The sequence below is a fragment of the Argiope bruennichi genome, chromosome 3 (genome assembly GCF_947563725.1).
Source record: "Argiope bruennichi chromosome 3, qqArgBrue1.1, whole genome shotgun sequence".
NCBI lineage: Eukaryota > Metazoa > Arthropoda > Arachnida > Araneae > Araneidae > Argiope > Argiope bruennichi.
Genome location: NC_079153.1, coordinates 40,987,267 through 41,013,385, shown reverse-complemented (window position 1 = coordinate 41,013,385; position 26,119 = coordinate 40,987,267). Strand labels below are relative to the sequence as shown.

Here is a 26,119-nt window from a genome sequence, read left to right as displayed (position 1 = left end):
ATATACTATATGTGATAAAACACAATATGTATATGTACATGATATTATGTATCGTAATATTTTCCTGTTGGCACGTTTATCACATGAAGATTCACATACGTCTATATGTGTTAAATTTATAAAGTATCTGAAAAACATTTGAACATTAAATGTGATGAATAATTTTAATTTCAAATAAAATTAATATTTAGAAATAGTCTGCATGATTTCATAGGATAAATTCATTATTTGTATAAAAGGGAGGATTTTTTTATAATAGAGAAATATAAAATTTTCTTTCATAATTTAAAAGTGCTTGCAATACTTTTTTTTTTATCAAACATTCAAATTATTTAATATTTTTTAAAAAATGTAATGTTTATAAATGTTTGTAGATTTAAAGATTTATTTTTATTATTGAACAGGTTTAATATATAATAGATAGAAAGGCAATTTAATAAATAAATTATAAACATTAATGACATTTTAACTGTTAATTGCAAAATGTACTTTTAATAAAAAAAATCAAGTATACAGTATTCTGTATACAATTGTGTAATATCAAAATAAACTGTTAATTCAGTTCAAACCACTGATAAATATTCAAACCTGTTTAAAAGATAATTTTTTGAAAAAATTAAATGTATTATATATAAACTTGTAAGTTCTATTTAATGAACAAAAACAGTTCATGAAAAATAATTTGAACTTCTGATGAATTCCTATTAAAATCACTCAAATTAGCCTAGTTTCATTCTAGTATGTCTTAAATATTATAATTTTGTAAAGTAAATTATTTACTGCATAAATGTTTTTGAAGAATCCTGTACTTTTTTTGAAAGCATCTGTGAATGGAATAGTGTTTAATTTTGGTTTTTTTTTTTTTTTTTTTTTTTAAATAAGACTGTGATTCTTTAAGGCATTGTTACCATCAATTAATCAATATTTTAAGTTGTAAATTTATTAGCTGCACAATATAATTTTTGATTAATAAAATTTATCAATATGAAGTTGTGAATATCCTGATTAGATTTCTTTTGGTGTCATGTCTTTTATTTTTTCACCATCAGCTTAATTATGTGGTTATTCTTAAATAATTCTTCTTCTTAATTTTAATGGTTAATTTTAAGCCATCAGCTTAATTCTAGAAACCAACAAAATAAGTTAAAAATGAGAAATTTTTAAGGGCCTTTTACCTCTTTTATCCTTTAATACAGATTTTTTTGTATGCATATTTTTGTGATAATGTTTTTAAGATTTGCAATTTTTATTTAAAATTTAATGAGATTCTTGATATAAATATTGCAATATTTTTCTCCAAATTATGATTGTTAGGCTTCACTTGATTCCTGTGTATGGAATTTTAATTTTGCATGTTTAACATTGTTTTATATTCATTATTTATACATATAAATTATTTATATGCTTAAATTTTGCTTGAAAATTATTAAATTGAAAAGGGTTTATCAATTTGTATTATTGTTAAATGTATATTTTTCTAGCACAACAAAATAGAAACAAACAATGAAACGTATCGGGAGATTGAAGTTAAAAATGTTACAAAAGATGGGCATCCCAAAGCTGATCCTTCCCATTTTGCTTTAATTAAAATGCTTGGTCAAGGCTCTTTTGGAAAAGTATGTAACTTTATTCGTAATCTGACTTTTTTTTATGCACCTTCATTTAATATTTTTTTAGCCAGAATCTTTTTATAAAAATGTAGAAAATCAAATTCTAAAGCTAATTTTTTTAGTGCATCTGTAACATAGTCCTAATTTTTCATTTATTTTTATTCCAAACATGTTAAATTTAAGAAGTGTTTACATTATTTAGTGAATTTGTGTATGATGGAATTAATATTTTGTCTCTAATATATATATATATATATATATATATATATATCATGTTTTAGAAGAGTATTTGACATATAAAATGTAAGCAATCAGTTATTTCCATTTACTTATTGTTTCATTGTTAATTTCAAAGATTTACAAGTTTTATTTTTAATGGCTCTAAACATCTTTTTTATCATGCAAAATTACTTACTAGAGGTAAATGTGTATGGCAGCCTGTTAAATATTTATTGTCAATCGCAAGTAAATTTTCCTGTAACGATCAGTGTTTGTGATCTGAAATTGGCATGAAATTCTGGGTATATTTCTTGGTCAGTTCTGCTATTTTTAACTTTCAAAATTTATTATTCCTTAAAATATATCATCAAAAAGTTAAGAAAAATTTTGGTATTTACTTTGAAAATATTTATTGCATAAAAGTTAGTTTTATAACTTTTTAATGAGTAATAAATTATCTTTTACTGATACTGATTTCATTGTGGTGTAATTTCTCATTAATTTTGGCAATCTATTCAAAATTCATTTTATACAAATCTTTATAAAAATTAAATTCAAACTAATTTACTATTACTCCATATAAGGAAATTTTAAATACTTCATTGCTAGGCAATAATAAGATTTTAACTGCTCTTTCTTCTTTTTCTTAAATATATTTAGCATTGCTTCATATTGGTGCTCAATTATAAAAATTTTTAATATTAAAAAAAATTACTCTTATTAATCTTTTCTGTCATCTTAAATTTTCACGTAATTGTAAATTAAACAAGATTTTTACTTTATTACATACTTACCGAACTAATATCTCACAAAAAATATTTCACTGCCATCTTAAAGTTTAGAAAAGTACCTTATCAACAATGTAATTTCTATACAATATCTCTCGTTTTGATAATTTTTAAAAATTTGTACACATGTTTAATAACCTTTAATGTTGAAGAACTAGAATGCATATGAACTGTTGCTGAACATATATGTAGAATTGTAGAAAGTTATATGAAAAATTTAAAAGCAGAATTATCACTTTTTCTCAAGAGCAAATATTGATTTTATCTATTTTCCTTTTATTTATGAAAATTAATTGCTTTAAACCTTTCTTATGCATCATTGTGAACAAGTTTTACTTCTATAACAAATTTTAATTATTTATAGAGAAAAATTAGCCAATTGCAGTTTTTAAAAATATCTTAATTCAATTGATATTCTCATTTTAATTATTTTAAACATTTCAGTAATAAAAGCATTTTGTATATTATAAAATTGTATAAAAATTGTTTTTACACTAAAACTTTTAGATGTGCAAGTATTTTACACCCAAACATTACCTGATATATCTGGTCACTCATAAAAATAAGGCTTAAAAAATATATATGTGTACTGTAAAGAATTTTTATCAAAACAAAAGTAAAAACAAAATATTAAATACATTTGATACTTGAATTAAAATATTAAATATAATTATAATATAAATTATTATTATTCATACTTATGATGTATTTTACATTTTTCATAATTATTAGAAGATTTTCGTAGTTTTCACTGTAATGTAATTTCCTGAAAAGTTTTCAGAACCCAGTGCTTTCCATACTTTGTTTTAATCATCATATTTTTAATGAAAATATTTTTTAACTTTATTATTAATGTCACATTATTTCTTATAAACATTACATAAACTTGTAACCGATTTCCTCCCTTCCATTTCCACTCTCAAAGTCTTTCTCTTCTCTCTTAATTGAAATTTTAAATAGGGAACAAATTCAGGTTTAAAATTTGTAAAAACGAAGAAGCTAAACAAAAAAAAGTTTATATTATATTGTCTGTTATAAAATCTTCTGATAATTAAAACTTCTAATAAATTGGTTTCTGAATTATATATTTTAATATGTGATGTAAAATTTTCATGTTTTATTTTGTAATCTATAACTTTTTCTCTGCAATTTTTTTTTTCAATGAAATATATATGTATTTTTCAGGTTTTCTTAGTAAGAAAACTTACGGGACCTGACGTAAATACACTGTATGCAATGAAAGTTTTAAAGAAAGCTTCATTAAAAGGTACACCAATCTTTAAATCACAATTTATTTTTGGAACTCCGTATTCTGATAAAATTATCAAATAAGGTTCTGGTCATTCTTCTAACCAATAAGAGTAATCTCCTTAAAATTTTCCTGCATTCTCTTTAAAGTATCCCCCTTCCTCTCACCTTGTATGTAAAATTATGGACTTTGGTTAAGGTATGAACATTACTAGTGCTCAGATTTTTCTTTTCAGTGTCCCACACATGAAAGTTTTGTGCTTCATAGTATAGTAAAGAAAATTTTTACTTATGTATTAATTCCATAGAATTGGCAAACAGTTATCTTTTTTTATGAATCTTATTTATTACAAATACCCAGAAGATTGGCTATGATGCCATTAGATTCCTAGCCTCCCAATATGTCAGACACAAGAAAGGAGGCAAAACCATTGCAGATTTTTTTTTTTTTTTGTAATTAATCTCTGCCATGTAGAAAATTGATTATATATTTTCATTTTATTTTCAAATTTCCTTTTTTCTTACCAGCTGAAGTTTTAAGCCTAAATATAACTTTAAACTGCACTTGAAATCAAAAGATCACATACCGAATTTCATTTATTTAAATTATTGCATTTACATGATATGAAAGTGCAGATTTGAAAAATGATTAATCTTTTGACATATTTTGTTCGAATTTAATAAGAGTCTACACTTAGGATAATAAATTGTGAACCAAATTTCATTTTCCTATGTTTTTGAATTATCACATTTATGTGCATGTCAAAATTATCGCATTTATGTGTATGCCAAAGTACAGACAGTCGATCCCAATTTTGGTTTCATTTCATATAGATCTATGTTTTAAATGTAAACTTATGTATCAAATTTTACCTATCTAACACTTTGTAGATATTATGTTTATTTATACTTGAATCAGCAGAATTGATAGAAATGTACTAATTTAATGCTCATATATCAGATTTAATCCTTCTAGCTCAAAGTTTTATCAAGTTGAGTGTTGTTGTTGTATTTCAAGATATTTTTATTGAATTGTTTCATGCAAATAGAGCAAAACACTCAAATAATCTTTATTGACTGTGTGGCCAGTTCATAAGAATTCATGCTACATAATACCATGACAATCAAAGAAATTTTAATTTTATGTGACTTTAAGGTGTGGTTTTCAGTCTTGCTTACCTGTTAAATTGCAATTCATGTTATTGTTAAATTGTTGCTGTTTCAAAAGTATATAACTAAGTCAATGCCTGTGATATTTCACTTTTGAAAAGAATTTTGTTGAGTAACATCTCTTGTATAACTTGAGCAGAACTTTTGGATCAAAGTTCTTTGAACTGCTCAGTATGTGGTGCATTGTAACCTGAAATGATCTTTTACAAGTGCTTGATAGGAGCATGCTACAAGTTGTTCGATAATGTTTCTTATAATCAAACAATGTTTACTAGACTTCGATTCTCTGACCTAATCAATGTATTAATCATTATTTTACCAACTGATTAATTACGTAAATAGCCAACTTCAAACATTTTATACCAAACTTATATTGTTATTTTCAGAAACGGGCATCTTTAAAAAATTTATGCAGCATTTCAATTGTTTTTGTAGCAGATATTTTATTGTGAAAACCAAATTTAATGCATGTTCTTTGCTCAATAAGCATTCCCCATTTTTAAAACTAAAAACAAATAAAAGTTTACAAAGTAAAAATTTTTATCTCATTGAAAACAAATTCATGATTAAAGGAAATATATATTTTTGGATGTTGCCAGATGTTTAAAGAAGTTGTAGAAACATTTGATTAAAGTTTGCAGTTGATATCTTCAATAGTCCTATTTTAAATGAAGGATTTTGTATACATTTGTTCACAAATTTATTAAAAGTTTCTGAAAAGGGAAAACATAATATATTTGAGAAAAATTAAATCTTAAAAGTTTGCAAATACTTTTTTTCCCTTTCTTTTCCCCATTTCTTTTAGTTTTTGTTATTTAAAAGCCTTTTCTTCTTTACAGTTAGAGATAGAGCTCGAACAAAATATGAAAGAGATATTCTTGTTGAAGTCCATCATCCTTTCATTGTTAAATTACATTATGGTAAGTTTGTTATTTTCACTTCTTTTTAGAAATATTATATGCTTTATAATACCCTATAAAATTGTAATTTATACATGAGTAAGTCCTTAAATTATTGTGATAAGGGGTTTTATTAGGACTTTGAACAATTTTCCTGTTAACTTTCCTGCTGATTACTGACTGGTGACTCTAGGAAACAATTTTTCTTCTAAATGTTAACTTCAAACTTTTTCATTCTCATGCCTGGCATTGTAGCTTGGAGAGATATTTTAAATTTTGGATTAAATTTTTATGAAGGATTGTTAGAGAATAAATAACTGAAAATAAAAACTTTTTACATTGCAATAAATTTATTTTATAAAATTATTGTGTAGTAAAATTTGCCAATTACCAAAAATAATGATATTTTTTATTATTAATTTAAAAAAAAAATACACCAGAAGATATTTAACTCTGTTTACTGTCTCTCTATTGACTTCATAAATGATTAAAAGCTTTAAAAATTTTAATATGAAAACTGTTTATAAAAAAAATGTATTTGTCATAAATAGTAGTATTCAATATTAATTGCTATTGAAGTATTTTCATGAGAATTATTTGTTACTGTTATAATGGTTTTTTAAAACATTAATTTTCTTGATTCAGTTTTATTCATTTCTAACTATTATAACTGATTAACAAATTCATGACAAAGATATTTTTATTTCTAAAATAATCATTGCACTTTGAGATATGCATAAAAATGTGCTACCATTTTGCTATTTTACATTTGATTGTGTTAACTTTAAAAATTACAAGTTATTGTGTACATGTATTTAATCTATTTTAATTTAATGAAATTATTGCTATTTAATAAAAGTGTGACAATTTGATATAAAAGTGGGTGCTGATTAAAATGTGGTTCATGCTTGAAATTAATTTTAATAAATTCATGAATATTTATTTTTTAAATTTCATTTGTATTTATTTTTAATAATTTCATTTGTTTTTACCATGTAAGTGATAAATTTTTTGTCAGCATTTCAGACTGCAGGAAAGCTGTATTTAATATTGGATTTCTTGAAATGTGGAGATTTATTTACAAGATTGAGCAAAGATGTAATGTATTTCAAGATTAATTTAAATATTTTTTGATTGAATGTTTATATTCTAATAAATCATTACAGTAGTTATAAATAATTGGTAATTTTCATTTAAATTTTTATTCCAAGGCTGTAAGTACTTGTTTTAAGTACATGTTTGTCTCATAACTGTAAAAATCTATTCTTAAAGTTTTAATATGTTAAACTATATATATTTTTAGAAGCTATTTCAGAATATCTTCAGAATTAAAATGTAGTATTACTTTTAAATTTTTAATTGAATGAAATTGACTGTACTGTTAAAAAAAACATTTAGCAGATGACTGCATAGCCTAAAAATAATACCAACTTTTAGATTAACTTTAGTAACATATATTGATAGGAACATTTTAGTTGTTTAAAAGTGTGTATCAGGCTCTTTTCCATTCTTTATAAATTGGAGAAGAAAAATATAATTGTTTTGATAAAAATTGGTTTGCTCTTACAGAGTGGAAGGGGGGGGATATAAAAAAACAGAAAAATATTACATCGTTAAACAGTTTTGAACTAGTAGCTTATTAGGTATCTTTTTTTTAAACAAAAAAATCTTTTAAGTTTTTTATGGTATTGCCATGTTTATATAAATGCAGAAACTTGAGAAATATTTTTCTTTTACATAAATTCAAATGGATTTCCTTGTAATTTAAATTTATAGCCTGTCTTCAATATTCTTAAATGTTTATCCTTTTTGCAAAATTAAAACTACAATCAAGAATATATTGACATTAAAAAGTTCATTTTAAAAAAATGTCATTTTGAAAGCTCATACTTAAAACTAGCTGTTCAATTTAAAACCAGTATCAATGCATTTTTCAAATTCTGTTAAATGTTGAATAAACAAATTTGCTGTTTAAGACCTGAAAAGGTAATATTTTCTAGTTATTTTTGTATTAATTAATACATAAAACAATAAATTTAATGTAGTACGTATGTACATTTTGGAAATCAAAAAATGGCTTCTTTCTCTTTTATTTTATGATATATTACTATAATAGAATATGTATGACATGAAGTTTTAAATATAGGAATTATAATTCTCCAGTAATTATGTTTAAAATTTTATTTTAAATGTGAACAGTTGGTATTACAATTTTTGAAACATTAATTTCTATTTTGTTGAAATTTAATCTAAAATTTAATTGCAATATCAAAGACTGAGTAATAAATGAAATCTACATTTTTTTTTTTTTTTTTTTTTTTTTTTTTTGTATTGTATGTTCTGTTCATGTAAGTCATCTTAATTAATGCAGATTACCAACATTTCAAAACATTAACAGACTAATTGAGCTATAAGCTTCCAGTATAACATTTGAAATCATCATATTTTGTTATTTTTCAATTATTACATAATAAAACAATAAATTTATGTGCATTTTTGGAAATCATTTAACCTTGTTTATTTTTTATATTCCATCCTTTATATATTAATCAAAATATATATATATATATAAATAATATAATGTGAACATTTAAAAAAATGTACAATATACTATATTTGTTATAAAAAAAATAAAAAAAAAAACTTGCACACATTTATGTATTAAGAGAATAATAAAGGAAAGATATAATTGCTTTCCTATTGGATGGCATTAATTAATAATCGAATATTTCTAAATTATATCTTTTAAATACTAAATCTGTTTACTTAAGCATTTACTGAAATTTTACTTATACCTAATATTCCAATATTATTCAAAACTGCAAATTTAATTTTGCTGAAGTAGTACATTAAAAATTTGAATTCATTATTTAAAATTCTGCTGATATTACTTGTCAATTATCAAATAATGTAAGTGGATTTGTTCTTGTTTTGTATTTATATGTTTCTTATTTTCCACCTTTAATTTCTTGAATGCAATATTTTGTGGCTCATTCTGTCTTTTTAAATTAGGTCATGTTTACTGAAGATGATGTGAAAATATATCTTGCTGAATTAGCTTTAGCATTAGAGCATTTACATAGTCTTGGAATTATATATAGGGATTTAAAGCCTGAAAAGTAAGTTTTAAAAGCAATTGTAACTGAATTTCTTATATTATGTATATAATATAAATTTTAAAATTTAATTTAATCCTAATTAATTTCCAAAGATTTTGTTTAGTTCAACCTATATTAAATTCCTTCAATACTGTTCTCTTACTTCCTGATCTAATTTTACCTTCTTATTTTAATTAATGCACGAGGAAGCTCTGTAAAAATGCTTAATCAGCTGTTCCCATGCTCTGAGTGAAGAGATAAAAAATTGTCAGCCAAGCGAATTCTTTTAAAAATATCTTTATGATTCCCTTGCCTAATTCGGCATGTGTAAAGAAATCCCTATCAAAGTCTCATAGTATATAACTGCTGGAAAAAAATTTCTCTCTCTTGCCCTTTTTTAGTTTTCCCTCATTTCGCCCTTGTGTCGTTCTATGTTGATCTGCTCATCGCTTTTGCTTGTACATAAATCATGCCCCACGGGGTGGAGTAGGGCAAAGTTTAAAATTCGAAAGTGTCTTCTTTGTCTTCGACCTCGATTCTGCTTTAAAAATTATGTTATATTTGTTATTGAACAGTTTTTGAATGTACAAACTGGTGTATTAAAACTTAATAATTATATTTTGGGGAAAAAAGCTTGGAAGTAGTAAATATTCGAGATGTAGCGATATGACAGATGTGTCAAAATAAAGTAGTTTTAATTATTTCCTGCATTTTAAAAATTGGGATTGTAGAATTAAGAAATTGTTATATTATTGGATTTAAATATTGCTCAGCAGTTTAATTTGCAATATTATTTGAAAGTTTATAATACAATTTCAAAATTATCAAAGACGTTTAAAAATAGATGAAAATCTTGCATAGAATTTCTAGGTTTTATGCATACCTCTCTTTTTCCCCCTTTTTGAAAGTATATATTAATCCCTTAATATTGAGTTGTGGATAAGATATTTGGGAATGTGGATTATTCCTTGCTTTTAAACCGTATTGTCAAGCTGTTGTAATTAAAATTTTAACAAATATCTCATATGTACAAGACTTTTTAGTGAGTAGAACTTAAAATATCCTTATCCTGATGTCAATTGCTAGGAAATGTGGAAGTTCCACCTTTCACAGTCTTGAAATAAATATGGCTTCATAAGCCATTGAAATAACTGATTTGTGCTTGAAATTAGAGTAGAGTTTCTTTTAAAAAATATTGTCTAACACTTATTTGAAATTTGCAGTTAAAAAGTTAAATATAATGCTTTGTAAGCAAATTTGTATGAAATGAACACATTTTATAAACCATGTTCATAAATGTTAATGATTATAAAAAAATGTGTATTAATTTGTGTAGATATATTTTTTATATTACTTTCTTCATATTAAAATGTTTACTTTTCTAAATAAAAATATTTCTAATTTCTAACATAGCATTCTTTTGGGTGAAGATGGTCATATATGCCTTACAGACTTTGGATTGTGTAAGGAATCCTTGAATAACGAAAAGGCATTTTCATTTTGTGGCACAGTAGAATATATGGCACCTGAAGTGATAAATCGCAGAGGCCATACCACAGCTGCTGACTGGTGGTCATTTGGAGTTTTAATGGTATATTAATCTAAATTAAAAAAATTCTTTCATATGTCTTCAGTGAAATTATTCTTAATAATTGAAGTAAATTTTTCTTAAATTTTTGTTATTTTCAAGTATTTTAATTTTTTTAATATTACTACATACTATTTGAGTTAAATGTTCTAAAATACATTGAATGTATCTAAGGTGTTATTTGTAGATTTTTTGAAGAAATTTTTAATGCTGGTTTAAATGTTATACTGTAATTTTTATGCAAACAATTAAATCAAGACATTGTAATTGTTTTTAAACATTATTTGTAACTTAATAAATGCATTTAATAGTTTCAGTATCAAATTGGGATTAAAATGTCTTGTTTTTTTAGAGGAAGATAAGTTTATCCTAAAGTTATTAGATAACTGAAATTGCATCCATAAAAACGAATTTAACAAGTAGTATTAAACCAGTTATATTTAACGAATTGTATTTAAACAAGTGATTATTTATATATATATATATATAAATGAATGTGTGTGTGTCTGTCTGTACTCGATAGATTCAAAAACCATACATCCAATCGCCGTGAAAATTTGGGAAATTATTAGGTATATCCCTTTGAAGGGTTTTGATTTTTTTTTAAAAATCGCAGTTGGGCTTTTTTAATTATTAATTAAAAACTTACTTTCCCGACAAAAAAATCTTTTCATTTCTCCGCCGCCAAATGAGTAAGGCTTCAGTTTTTTTTTCCCACGCTAAAGAGGATAGGGTTAAGAAATTTTCGGCAGATTATTTCAAAGGATTCTGTTTATTTTCTTAAGGTTTAATGCATTTAAAGTTAAACATTGTTAATTATAAATACTCAGCGACTCTTTTTTCAGTACTCATATATATTTATTTAAATGCTTCGTTTCAGGGGGAAAAAAGTATATATATTTATTGCAGTTTAATCATCTCCACTTTAATTTAAAGCATAAATTCTACGGGAGCTAACAGAAAATTAGAGAGATACATATTATGTTATGGCTGAAGGCCTTTATAATATTATGAGTGAATTATATGACTATTAAAATTTGAAGTTTTAAAATATTTTAATGAAGAAGCAATTAAAATGGGAGTTCCATAAAATATTTAATTATTAAAATTTTAATGTGCATTAAGATTGGCGAACCGGATGGTCGCCAAAGGCGGCTAGTTTAATATAATAATCACCATTTTGTTGGCTTAATAGAACCATCTAAAACAATATAATTATTTTTATCCTTATTTTGTGAAATTTAAATATTAAACATGTTTTTAATCTTTTGAACACTCATTTTTTGTAAAATATTAATTCAAACACTAAAAATATGTTAATATTTGCTGAGTATATTTATTTCAATCAGATTGCATTCAACATTAAATCATTTTCATATGAAAGAGAATCGACAGAATATTTTTTCTATTTCTATTGTTTTTAAAATTTGTATTCTTTTTAGTTTGAAATGCTGACTGGATCACTTCCATTCCGTTCCTCTAATAAGAAAGAAACTATGAATCAAATCTTAAGGTAAATTATCTGTGCAATTGTTACATATTGTTTAATATAAAATTACTTAAAATAAATTATTTCTTAAAACAATATTGTCAAATGTTTTAAGTAAGATCATAAATGTGTTGCCTTTTATATATATATATATATATATATATATATATATATATATATATATATAATATAAAATTCCATCCACCAAAAATTCCATCCACCAAAAATTTTTTTATAGAGCAAGATTACAAATGCCCCAGTACCTTAGTGAACCTGCCCAAAGTCTATTACGCTGTTTGTTTAAACGTAATCCTGATAATAGATTAGGTAGGGTTTTTTCTTTTCTATTTTTTATTATTATTATTATTTATTTATTTATTTGCTCATGCTGATCGTTTCAAGCAATAGTAATTATAATTATTTTTCTTGTTACAGCCTCTGGTCACGAAATTAGATGCCATTCTTTTTTTGCTTCTATCAATTTTGAAAAACTCCTTAGGAAAGAGGTTAAACCACCATTTATACCAACTGCAGCACTTTTTTCACTTGAAAGTTTAATACCTAGAGAAGTTGAAGGTAACGTTAGAATTTTGTGTATTTGAGTATTTGATTTTTTGTACCTTCTTGTATAAGAAGAAAAAAAAAAATATATTATAAATGTCAAAAATTTGATTAATTTCATGAATTTTCATAATTTTAACTTTGCTGAATGTGGGAGGAGGATTGTATCTGTGCCAGGCTATCTGTTAATATAATAATTCAAAAAAGCAAATTATAAAAGTTAAATTTGCATGATCTTGATGCTGTGGTTCTAAATTTCAATCAGATTTTATATGAAATATGTTCACAGGAATTCTATCTTCATGGAGGTGAAGCAATAATAAACGATCATAATGAATTATAATTTTATGATATTTATCAAATTTCCCATTCATCAAAGAGTTGACTCTCTTTTCTTGACTATGTGTACATACTCAAAGAAACTGCAAATTTGATCTGTAGTCTTAAAATCAAAATTGTAAATTTGTATCAACTTTCTTAAACTAGTTGGTTTCAGGAAAGAGGTTCAAATGAATGCTTTATTGTCTTCATTATGCTATAAATTTTGAATCAAATGATACTGATAATTATACTGATTAATTTTGTAGTTAATGTTAAAATAATAATAATAAAATTATATATATATAGTTTGATTAAAATATTGTATAGTAATGTCAATGTTACATTATCTTTTGCTTATTAGATTCTCCTGGTATACCAGCTAGTGCCACTGCTCATGAACTTTTCAGGGGTTTCAGCTATGTTGCTACAAATTTCTCTGATGATGACAATGTACCAAATAAAAAAAGCATTTGCCCTCGAGTTAGTATCTTTGATTATATTTCAATTAATAATATAAAAATTATAAATAATTTTTTAATTAAGATATATAGATGCATATTTTAAATTAAATATTTATTCTACCATTTGAATAAACATTCAGTAATTAGCAATTTTTTTAAAGGAAATAATCATTTTTTTATAACATCCAAAAGGAATTTTGTGATATATACCACAAATTTTGATTTAAGAGGTTTTTGGTATGCAAGGTTTTCATAAGTTAAAGAAATAGTAATTAGCGTGAAAGTTTCTCATCGAGAAATTATTTTTTGAGGTCATTAATGTTTTAAAATGTAACGTTTTTAAATGTGTAACTGTATATTCTTTTAAAGAAATGAATGTTTCACTTTAACCTTAATATAGTACATAGTTAATATGATAAATTATTGTTTGCGTAAGATGTTATTTGTGTTAATTCATTTATTATCTTTCAGAGTGAAATGGGGATGTTTAAAACTACCTTTTATAAAGAATATAAAACACTCGATATTCTTGGTTTTGGGTCTTACTCAGTTGTTAGAAGGTGCTTCAGTATTTCCACTGGAAAGGCATATGCTGTTAAGGTATTTAGAAACATTTCTATGTTTATAATTATTATTCTGTACATTTAGTTTTAATACTGATGTTTTGTACACTATTTAAATCAAAATAATGTTTTCTGTAATTACAGTTTATTTCTTAATTTCAAAAAAAAAAAAAAAAAAAAAAAAAAGATTTGAAAGGCTGACTATGAAGCATAGAGGTTCCAAATTTGGCATTAAAATTGTTATTAAAGTTGAGCCTTTGTTACTGAAAATATAGTACTGGATTGTTTTTATTTATGAAATACGAACACAATATGCCAAACTTGTTGCAACTCCAAAAACATTCAAACTTCTTTCAACTTTAGTGAACTTCAACTAGATAGTGAATAATTTAATCTAGTTATGTCTGGCACATTTCGTTTAATTCTTTATCAGTACTTAAAAAATACATAGGGTAGTTCCAATTGACAAAAAAAAAAAAAAAAATGAATGAAGTAAGATGTATTTGGTGCTCAAAAGAAATGGGTGCATTGGACGTAGGAGAAAGCAACTCTAAAAACACGAATGAAGCATGTTTATGATATTTAGAATTTTTTATTGTCATTACTATGAAGTCATGTTACACCTTCAAGCAGTGTTAAAAATGTAATAAATAGGAGTTAAGTTTTCAAAAAGAGCATAAAATGATTAACTGGAGAGATATGCTGATATTCCAAGAAAATATATTGTTCAAAAGGAAAAGGAAAAAAATAAATAATTAACTACTTGGTTTTGCATGAACTATAGATTTTCAAATCTATATTTATTTTAACAATTCTATTCAAGATAAATTCAGACGTGATATTTTTTAGAATTACTTTTTTTAATACGAAATATTTTTATTTTACTTTCTTTGAATAAAATGTACTGTACTATGTACTTTCTCTTTAGAATAAAAGAAAAAAAGGGTACTTATAAAAATAAATTTCTGATATGAAGTGAAAAATTAAAGAATTGTGGCAAAAAGTTAATGAATCAATGTATTTTTGAAACAAACTTTTGGATGTAAACTGCCAATCAAATTTTAAAAAAACATTTAAAGTTATTTGGAATAATAGTATTTCTGGGCCCCTTTCTTGTTTTTCGGCTTATTAATTCTGTCTCAAAAATATTTATAAAATCTATTTTATATATATATATATATATATATATATATATATATATATATATATATATATATATATATATATATATATATATATATATATATATATAGACAAAATAAGAGTTTATGTAAAAGTTTCATTCAATTAAATTTATAACAGATAATACTGTCAAATTTTTATCATTTTATTTTTTAAATCTGAGTTGAGGATTTTAAAATTAGGAGGAAATATTCCTTTGCTTAGAAAATACATGCTTCATTCATGTATGAATGTGCTTAATTTTTTTCGCCAAGGTGCTTAAAAGATGCTTAACTTTTACATCCATTTCTCATTATGCATCCTGGGTAAACATTTTTCTACGTTTTTTTTTTGTGTGTGTGCGTTCATAATTCAATCGATTTTTATTACTTTTTCTTTCTATTTGAAACATTTTATTTGTCCATATTTTTATATTTCAAAATTTTTATTTTTCCAGATATTAAAAAAAGGTTTGCGGGATTATACAGAAGAAATAGAAATATTATTTAGGCATGGGAAACATCCTAATATTATAACATTGAATGATGTAAGTACTCTTGGCCAGATTATTTTTTAAATCATGTTTTATCAATAATTTGCTACTTATTGCTTATATATATATATAATATAAAGCCTAAAAGACAAATTTGTTATTCAAATGCTTTTTGAAAGTATTCTTACTTGATAATGATTTAGTAAACAGCTATCATAAAATGTTCGAAATTATTTATCATGAGCATGAATCAAAAGTATGCAAATATAATAGTGATCAAATTTTGTTTAAGAATAAACATCTAAATTATAAATTTGATAAATTATTTTCATCCTTATATGCTGCTATTATTTTGGTGAAATTCGCAAAAAGTTGCTGCAGAAATCTTGCGTTTATATTGGAATTCAATTTTTAAAAAATATACATTTTTGTTATAGGATATCAAAGTCAAAAGGACAGCAAAGAATTCAGCTTTTGTTTTATTAGTAAAATTATAATTTAAATAGGTAGCTTATGTCGCTCATTTGTAGTTTTTAGTAACTTAATTGGGAAGTTAAGTAATTAAATAATGTTTTAAGTTTTCTGAGTTATTTTTTATTTACCATATAAAAATACTTTAGAATCATTTTCCCATTTTAATTAGACCCTAAATCTAACAATAAATAAATAAGCAATGATGTAACTCGAGTGGACTCATCATTTTTGTCATTTTCAAGAGTACTTACAACTCAGAGGTTACTAAGAAAACTGAAAAAATTTTAAATAAAATCACTATGCCATAGACAAGTTGCAAATTGTTTAGAGAATGTGTGAAGGGGAAAGGGCGCAATTTTTTTATGCTATTCTATTTCATTCCTTTTCTATGTTTTGTAACATTTTTATTTTTCCATCTAATTTCTGATAATAAAAGAATGTTTAAAACTGTAATGAAATTTATTGTGTTAAAAAGTTGGAAAAATAGTAAGGGATTGTTAAAAGCTTTTAGCTTAGGCTTTCTTACTTAGGCACTTATACTTTCTTCTCTGATAATTAAAACCATTTCAATGTGTCTGAAAATGTGTCTGTTGAAAATGAGTATTGATGTATTATACAGATTGTAAGCAGATAGTTTATACTTTATCAATATACATTATTGTAAAAATTGTAATTCAATTCTCATACATATTTGAAAATATGTAACTAAATTGATTGTGACTTTTGAAAATTTGACTGTTATTAATGATAAGATTTTTAGTTTTGTTATAAATGATAAAAAAAAAAAATGTTACAGTCTTGAGGAGGGCACAGATTGGGAAATTTAGCTGTATAAGATTTGGTGAATTGGTAATATACCTTTAAGATATTTACTCTTTAAAACATAAAACCACTTCTAAAAATATAAGTTTCAGAATTTAGCATTGTTTATATACTAGAACTTACCACACGTGTTCAGCACTGAAATGGCAAAGTACTTACCTACAAACCAATCTGTAAGTTCGATTCTGAATGCAACATTTCTATTTTTTTGTCTTTCAAATTAAATGAACTTCCTTTTCATGTAAAAATAAATATTAATTCATATTATATTGAATTATAAATTGAAATTTATGTAATTTAAATTGCTATTATCTTAAAATCATTAAAAGTTGTAAACTTTTGGATTTTTTTCCCCCAAACTCTACAAAACCGTATCTTTGAAATTGTAGAAAACAGCTAATAATTAATTAAATGCATAATAGCAGATCATTAAACTTCAACAATTAGAAGAAAAAAATATAAGGTCTGAACTTATTGAATAATTGGAGGAATGTTTTTTAATGTGATTGAAATGTTTTTCAAGATCAGTAAAGAAACATTACTGTTGTGAGCAGTCATTATTTATTAATTGTATAAAATCCAAATTATGTTCTCAATGTTTTTATGATAATTATCATTTTGCTTTGTAAATAATATTTATCACTATAAACTTATCTATTGTTAAAAAATTAATTTTTTACTATGATTTAAGTATTATTTGAATACTTAAATCATAGTATTCAAATGATGCTTAATCAATACTTTTTATCATTTATTATTACACAAAAATTTATTATATTAACTAAAAATATGTGCACATTATTTATTCAATTTGAAGTTTTGAAAAATAATTTAAAATTTCTACCTTGGCTGCAGTCTATAAGTGAATACTTTATCAACCATGCTATATCAGTACTGAACAACTGTGACAACTTATTAGTATGCAAGTTATGCTAGAAGCTTAAATTTCATTTTCTCAGAATCACTTAGCTTTTGTACTTTAATATTTTAAGAAATGAATACCCCATATGCATTCTACTAATTTATGCAATCTTATCTTGAATAAATTTTCCATTCTGTGCCTTGAATTCAAGACGCAAAATGAATTTCAACTCTGAATGTAGTTCTTGTGAATTTTCCCCCTTGAGAGAGAAAAATCTTTTGAAACATGCCTGTCTTGCACGTTTGTTGTGTGAGACTTATTACTTTTATATAGATAAACTGTATAGCAATAAAAATTGTTTTGCATTTATTTATTTGGGGGAGGGGGAGGTTTGAAAAAAAAACTTGTACAACTCTTCCTTTTTTTTTTTTTTTTTTTTTTTTTTTTTTTTGCATAATGTAGTAAAATTGCTGTTTATTTGCCATATTTTTATATTTAGTATCTAAAGGAATGCAAAAGAGAATTTCTATTATAAAAGCAGATATGCTAAACTTTCTATACCATAGTCAAAAATTCTTTTTTACACCTTTATGTTTTTATATTCAGGTTTATGAAGATGAGAGCTGTGTATTTTTATTGATGGAATTAATGCAAGGTGGTGAATTGTTAGACAGAATACAGAAATATGTATCTTTTTCTGAACGAGAAGCAAGTGCTATTTTAGAGGTTATAGCCAGCACTGTAAATTATTTACATGAAAATGGAGTAAGATTTTTTTTAAAAAATTATACTTTATAAAATAATACATATGATTGCATTTATCATTCTTTGAATATTGTGCATTGTATCTTCAAACAAAATGAATTAAATTGAGTTTAGAATTTTAATTTTCAATGTATAACCATTTTTTTTTTGTAATATTTTTATGGAAATCCGATCAAACATATCATATTTAATTAATTGTCCTTGTTATTTTGCCTGTTTTATTGTATGGCGGAAAATTTTCTTGAAATTTACTGTTTTAAAGATATTGATTTGATAACTTTCAGTATTTCAGATCTTAAAAATTATACATTGCCTGATATCAGTCTAATATGCCACATATTTAATATGATATTTGATTTCTAAAGTTATGGGTACAATTAATAAGCTCGGACAATATATTTCTCTTTTGATATTTAAATCAATTTACTTTTCCGGTGATAGGTTTACAATATTTTTTAATGAGAAATATATAGGACAACATTTTTGCATTAAAATGAAATAATTGGTTATATTTACTGGTATAATTTAATTAGTATACTATCTTGCACATCATATGATATTTAATTTTTATGTTAAAATAATTAATGTTTTTAACTTTAATGTTTAATTATATAATTTTAATTATTGTGAATTTCTTAATTCTGCAACGATTAGAAATTCAGTATGAGGTTAAGTTGCTTTAATACTACAAAAAGAATAGATTTATCAGTGTTAGCTAAAACTGAAGTATTGTTTCATCTACTTTCTGAAGTTGGATGAAACCAAAAAGTCAGATACATTTCAAAGCATAAATACATTTTAAATCCTTTTTTTTACTTAACATGCATACAAAGTGACAATCTTTAAAAGAAAAAAATTTCAACGGAAGATTTCAGTCTATAAATTAAAAGATGCAAAGTAGTAAGTGAAACTTGATTAAACACACATCAATTTTTTTTTCATTTATTTAATATTATATATAAATGAAAAGTTTTGAAAATCAAAACTTTTTTAGTTTTAAAAATTATGAAAAATATAAAGGAACCCGAAAGGTTTTCAAAAATTTTTTACTACATTAGATAAATAATTTCATAATGTAAACAGTTTTAATAAACTGGCATACTATTCTTCCATTATAACGTAAATTATAGGGAAAAAAATCGTTTCGAACTGTTCTCCATGATAGAAAGTTGGGTCTAGAACTATCAAATTTGATAGGTAGGTGTGTTTTTAGAAGAGAGACTCAATAAGAAAGGAATATTCAAAATCTTAAATAGATTTTCTACTAAAAATTAGATTAAACTTTTATTGAATTTTTTTAATTAAAAATTTTGTGTTTTCGTTTAATAACTGTAGGGTTTAATAATATTGTACAAAAATTATTCATCCCATTTTTAAATTTTTATTAAAAAAGTATTTACAGTAAGAATTTCAATTCTATATAATTTTTCTTCTGTGATTTAAAAAAAAATATTGCTAATTATATATTATTTATCCCATTTTTAAATTTTTATTAAAAAAATATTTACAGTAAGAATTTCAATTCTATATAATTTTTCTTCTGTGATTTAAAAAAAAATATTGCTAATTATATTTTATAACAGTTCATTCTTTAATTGCTATATTTAGACTTGTGTTTGTTTCGACTAAATTAAATATCAATGAATCAAGGTTAAAACATTATCTTGCTACAATGTTTCAAATTACAGATTCAAATCTCTGTTTAATTTGTTAATAAAAAAAATGTTGCATTAGAATAAATTCCTACAATTTTTGTTTGACATTTGCTAGGTTTAATATTTGAAAATCATGTGCTTTTCCTTGTAAGTTGAAAATAATAGTTGATGACTTTTTAAATTCAATTTTAAATATTTCTTTTTTATTAGATACTTTTTAAAAAACCTAAAACTGTTTTTATTTACAATTCAATACATGTATTCTTTTTTCTTTGCTTTCAGGTTGTTCATCGTGATTTAAAGCCATCAAATATAATGTACTCTAGTTCATCTAATAATCCTACAACTCTGCGGATTTGCGATTTTGGATTTGCCAAACAAATGAAAGCAGAAAATGGATTATTAATGACACCATGTTATACTGCAAATTTTGCTGCTCCTGAAGTGTTGAAAAAACAAGGATATGATGAGGCTTGTGATATATGGAGTATGGGGGTAATACTATGCACCATGCTAACAGGGTATGCATTTATTCTAAAATTAATACTTTATGTTGTAATTTTTAGAAGGGAAAAAGTGCATAAATTGTAATTATATAGTAGAACTTAATTATATAGTAGTAAAACTGTATTGATGTGTTATTTTAGGCTTTGTTCATTCTTAATTTTAATCGCAGATCCATTTTATCCTACTAATTAAAGGATTATATTTAACTTGTTTATATTTTAAAGATTAATGAAGTGGTTGTTCTATAATTTTGCTTTGGTTTTTAAGCTGTTTAATTTAATTTTTTTAAATATATATGTCTAATCATAAATATGTTGAATATGTACTATAAACCATGCAATTAATTTTTTACTTCAAAAACTAATTTAAGATATTTCATATAACATTGAATTGTAATTCAACATTTTTTTAATCTTAAATAAATTTGCATATTTTTAACAAGATTTATTTGTTAAATATTCATAAAATACTAAGTTTTTATTTTTAAGTAAAATTCAATTCTATAAATTTCTTATTGGTACATTTGATTAATTGATTTTTTTTATATTAAGTTTTAAAGAGCATTTAGAGAACTCTGTTGCATTAGATTTTTTTCTCCAACATTTTAGGTGTTCACCCTTTGTAACTGGACCACATGATGATATTGAAAATATTTTATCAAAATTAGAAGCAGGGGAAATAGATATGTCAACTGATAATTGGAGATATGTATCAGACACAGCAAAGGTAACCTATACATTGTCATGTTAACTATACTATACGAAGTAAATGCAATCACTTTCTAGTTAATTATCAATTTTGTAATTGTTTTTATAGGATCTGGTTAGAAAAATGTTGGATCAAAATCCCAAAAATCGATACAGAGCTTCAGATGTTCTCAACCATGATTTCATTCGTGCTAGGTTTTTCTTACCTGATTCAACTCTGAAGATTGCTGACTTACAGGCAGCTAAGGTATTTATAAATTTTTCAATAAGTACTTAAATTTTGGAATGGGAATTATTTAAATCCAATTTTAGTATACCATTGTTTTAAAACAGTTGGTCACCAAAGGACTTTGGTGACTATCTCTGGTTCACTAGTAATACTGGTTATGTTTAATTTCAAGGAAATCTCTTATGTGTATTTCAATGATTCCCTCAAAAAAAGTATTTTTATACTTCAAGTTATAGTAGTCATTAAAATAGTGTTATTAAAATAACTTTACCATTGTTCTCCATTAAGTAAAATCTCTGGATAATTTTACTTCTCTGGTAATTGCACTTCATTTTTTATGTGGTACTGTAACTTTACTTTCTTATTCTAGATATAAATTGCACAGATAATAAACAGATTTTCTTTATCTTTTAAAAATAGAAGAAAATTGAGTATTTGATGAAACTGTATTTTTAAATTGAATTTCAGTGCAGCAATGAAATGTGTCAAAATTCAAGGAAAGATTTACGTAATAAATAAATTAGTGTTAATAAAATCTTATAAAAATAATATTAAATTTCGTTTAATTTTTAATTAAAATTAAAAAAAATTGCTTTGAAATGCATATTCTTACCTTCCATGATATATTTACATCAAATTTAGTAATTAGGTTAAGCAAACTCCCCTGTAGGGTGGTGATATAGACTTTATAAAAATATGTGCTAAATAAGAACTTACAATTTATTTATTTATTAATACTTTTTAAAAACTAACCTCTTAGTTGCAAAGATTTTGGACGAGAGTCGAAAGTATTTCATTTTTCAAAAATAAATATTTAAAAACATTTACAAAACAATATTATAATTAATTGCTAATTTTTTTTTCCATATAATATTTACCTCACCTTGTATGCAAACTGCTTCTTTAAATTATGTTATTGAAACTGTACTGATTTAATATTTTATAGATTATTGTATCAATTAGTGAGACTATAAAGGTGTGTTTAAATGCTTAGAATGTGAATCTTAAAGTAAGACAAAAATTAAGTTATTTTCTGAATTAACTCTGTTTATTTTGCCCATATATTTTAACCATAATTTTTCAGTTTAGCTATTTTTTGCAGCAAGCAGCTATTTTTTGACGTAGCAGGTAACTAAAGCTATTACTTTTAATATCACTTGGCTGTGGCAGCATATAACACCTTTTCTCTTTATTTCTTGCTTGTTGTGTTGAATGTTTTTATGTGTTTTTAATCTGAACTTTTCATGTTTTTAATATTTATTATTATGTGAATGTAGTTTTCTGCAAGAGTAAAAAATTTGTAGAAAGTATTAACTTTATGGTCATCTCAAGCATATAAGTAAGCCCTTATATGCATGAAAATTTCTTTATTTATTTTTGTGCTATTTTTAAGCTGCCACAGTACATATATGCACTAATTTTTTATATTTGTGTTTTTTTACTGAGGTTTTGAATTTTTTTCATGTTATTGCATGTCAAGAACAATAGAAACTTGTGCTTAGTAATTTTTTACATTCTTTTCACTTTAAAGAAAAATACCTCTACAATCTAACTCCATATTCAATAAAAAACATTATAGATTCAGTTTTTAAAATGTATTACTTGAATAGAAATGCACCATCTATACTAAAATATTGACTATTTTGTTGAATGCTGTTATGTAACTAATACTTTATCTTCTCGTACACTTCACAAATATTTCTGAATCTCTTTGTAGCATGTTAACTTCTCCTTCAAAATATAGAATTACTAAAAAGAACTTTCTTGTCATTTATATTGAACTATTTAATCATTCCAGTTATCAATTGTTTTGCTTTAATAATTTATAAATAATTTATAATTTATAAACTATGCTTTTTAATGTGTAGTCAAATATTTGAAATCTTAAAAAAAATATTGCACCAGTGAATTTTTTAAAAAAATATACAGGTGGTTATAAACTGTACTATTTTGGTTGAGCATGGAAAAACTGTTTGCTAACTTGGCATTTGAAAGTCATTTTATTTGCTTATCACTGAATTGTGTATAATAAAGTATTGCTAATAAAAAAATTAAAAAAAACTGTTTGTAGCTTTTTTATGTACAACTTAAATTTTAATTCAGGAATAACATTTAAAATTTTAAAAGTTTTGGGCAGTTGTTGACTGATAGATAAAGTTTGCCAATCTCGGTTAAATTTCAATATTTCCAAACATATTTTGTGCAACATATACAATACAGATATGCTTTTATCTTGTCATACTGTAAGAAATTATCTAAATGTATTTTTAAATTACATTTTACTTATTGCACTGTCTTGTTTTAAAATTTATTTTAAAATCAGATTATCTTATTTTGCCTGTTTGTTATTTATTTATATGTGACAATGTGGAATTTTTACTATTTTAATTCTATATGACAGCATGTTGCATATTATTACTTAAATGGGTTTTTAAAAAATTTTTTATGCTAGTTTTGATATTAAAATAAAAAGTGCTGCTTCTTTTCATGAATAAGATTTTAGGATCTGTTTTGTGGTCAATTTTCTTGAAAAACAGTTATGCAATACAGTATAGCTTGGTTGATAATATTCAAAAGTAATGGTTGATTATTAATAGAATCACACATGATTAGTTTCAATTGTATTAAATAGAATAAATCTTTTTTATTAATGAAATTGATTTGGATTGCTTTTAATGGCTTTGCAAATGCCCAAATGGTTATTAACTTGCTAAATATTCAGTAAATATGTAAATAAATTATTGCAAATATAAACTGTTTCAGATTGCTTAAATTGCAATTTTTTTAAATTGGTTTATTAGTCATCTTAATAAAATACCAATCAAAAAATAAGTGACAGGATGTCTATATGTGTTTTGTATGCATGCTAATTTATAGTCATGGTGTGTTTACTACATGAAATGGTTCAGAGCAGCTATCAGTAGAGTAAGTCCTCACCAGTATAAAAAACACACCTTAATATTCATACTACACAGAACTTTGGTAATAAATCACATGATTCATTTCTCTCAGTATGAATTACTATTTCTTTAAATTTGGACATTCTGTATCTTTACAATGGAAATAATTACAAAAGTAATTTTTAATTTTAGGCTGCTGTAAACATTACTTTCCAAGCAATGAACATATCACCCCGTTCTCCAAAGTTGTTATCGGTGGATGCCTCTGACCTTGCTCGTAGACGAAAACAAAGAAAAACACTCCAGCCAAATAATTAATATAATTGTCTTCCACTACATCAAGTTTTTTTAATTGATCTTGAATGGAAGAGCAATAATTTATCTTTGTCATAAAAATTGAGTATGAAATTGATATTTTAATAGGATAAATTTTAATTGTATTTTGAAAATACCTTAATCTATTTCATACAGTATGTAATGATACATTCCAACCTTTAATGTGTGTTCAAAATTCTGTAGGAATAGTTTATCTTACAGTCTTTGTAGGGATTTTAAATTTACTTACTTATCTATCTACTTATATGTAAATATTTTTCTCTCATTGAAAATGAGAATCAGTTTGACTTAATTATAATCTGTAGTTTGTCTTAATTTTATTTAACGTTTTAATATTTTTTTTTATTTTTATATTTTAGGTTTTATTATTATTATGGTTATAATGAGATGCTCAACTTTTAGTAATTTTAATCAATGCATTTGTTATTGAATCATGAAAGATACTTATTTGTGTGCTGTCTCACTTCAGGGAAATTACATTGTAAACAGTCCTATATTCTGGTGGTTTCATTTTTTTTTTTTCCCCTCTTATTTTTCTCACTTTGTGGGAAAACTTTTTGAATTACTGTTATTCTATATATGCAGTAATATATATGCCTTTCAATGCAATATTTTTCAAAGTATTTGAGGATTTTCCTCCCATTATATTTCTAAGAATTTTTAGTATGAAGTTAATCAAAAAATATTTGTTGTTTAAATGAAATATAATAATTTGATTTGAAGAAAATAAATAATCCTTGTTACTTTTACATTTTATCATATTTTCATCCTATACTAATATAGTATTATTAAATATCCATCCTATATTAGTATTATTTAAAGTGCATGACTAACAAACTTTTTAATAACTAACTTAATTTGAATTGTTTGGTTTTGAGTTAATGCTTTCTAAAATATTACAGAAGTCTTGCACAAAAGAAAAGATATATTTTCTTATATATCTTGATAAAAACGAAATGTATTTTTAATGCTATTTCAATTTTGAAAAAAAATTATGTAGAGTATTTTATATCTGTTGTAAATGAAGTACAATGCAAAGTATGTTGTTAACTTATTTGTGTGAAGAATATTTTACTAAAACATAGAAATATACTGAATACTCTATGTAAAAAAATAATAAATTTCTTACAAAAACATGAAATATCCGAAATTTTATTTTATATAAGTGGAAATATACTTTGTGTTGTTTTAAG

General features: G+C 24.1%; 1 protein-coding gene across 2 annotated transcripts in view; it reads left to right on the top strand.

Moving 5' to 3' along the window:
* Positions 1 to 25,731, top strand: part of LOC129962710 (ribosomal protein S6 kinase 2 alpha-like) — a 29,184-nt gene extending 3,453 nt beyond the window's left edge. For both annotated transcript variants that reach the window (XM_056076642.1, XM_056076643.1), the window contains exons 3-19: positions 1,482 to 1,616; positions 3,803 to 3,884; positions 5,875 to 5,955; positions 6,953 to 7,032; positions 8,947 to 9,053; positions 10,446 to 10,623; positions 12,063 to 12,133; positions 12,348 to 12,436; positions 12,545 to 12,685; positions 13,353 to 13,471; positions 13,924 to 14,052; positions 15,634 to 15,723; positions 18,434 to 18,592; positions 20,530 to 20,768; positions 21,363 to 21,480; positions 21,571 to 21,708; positions 24,783 to 25,731. In XM_056076642.1, the coding sequence (XP_055932617.1) occupies positions 1,482 to 1,616; positions 3,803 to 3,884; positions 5,875 to 5,955; positions 6,953 to 7,032; positions 8,947 to 9,053; positions 10,446 to 10,623; positions 12,063 to 12,133; positions 12,348 to 12,436; positions 12,545 to 12,685; positions 13,353 to 13,471; positions 13,924 to 14,052; positions 15,634 to 15,723; positions 18,434 to 18,592; positions 20,530 to 20,768; positions 21,363 to 21,480; positions 21,571 to 21,708; positions 24,783 to 24,908 (2,082 nt within the window). In that variant the 3' untranslated portion in view covers positions 24,909 to 25,731. The remainder of the gene's footprint in view (positions 1 to 1,481; positions 1,617 to 3,802; positions 3,885 to 5,874; positions 5,956 to 6,952; positions 7,033 to 8,946; positions 9,054 to 10,445; positions 10,624 to 12,062; positions 12,134 to 12,347; positions 12,437 to 12,544; positions 12,686 to 13,352; positions 13,472 to 13,923; positions 14,053 to 15,633; positions 15,724 to 18,433; positions 18,593 to 20,529; positions 20,769 to 21,362; positions 21,481 to 21,570; positions 21,709 to 24,782) is intronic.
* Positions 25,732 to 26,119: the final 388 nt, after the last annotated feature.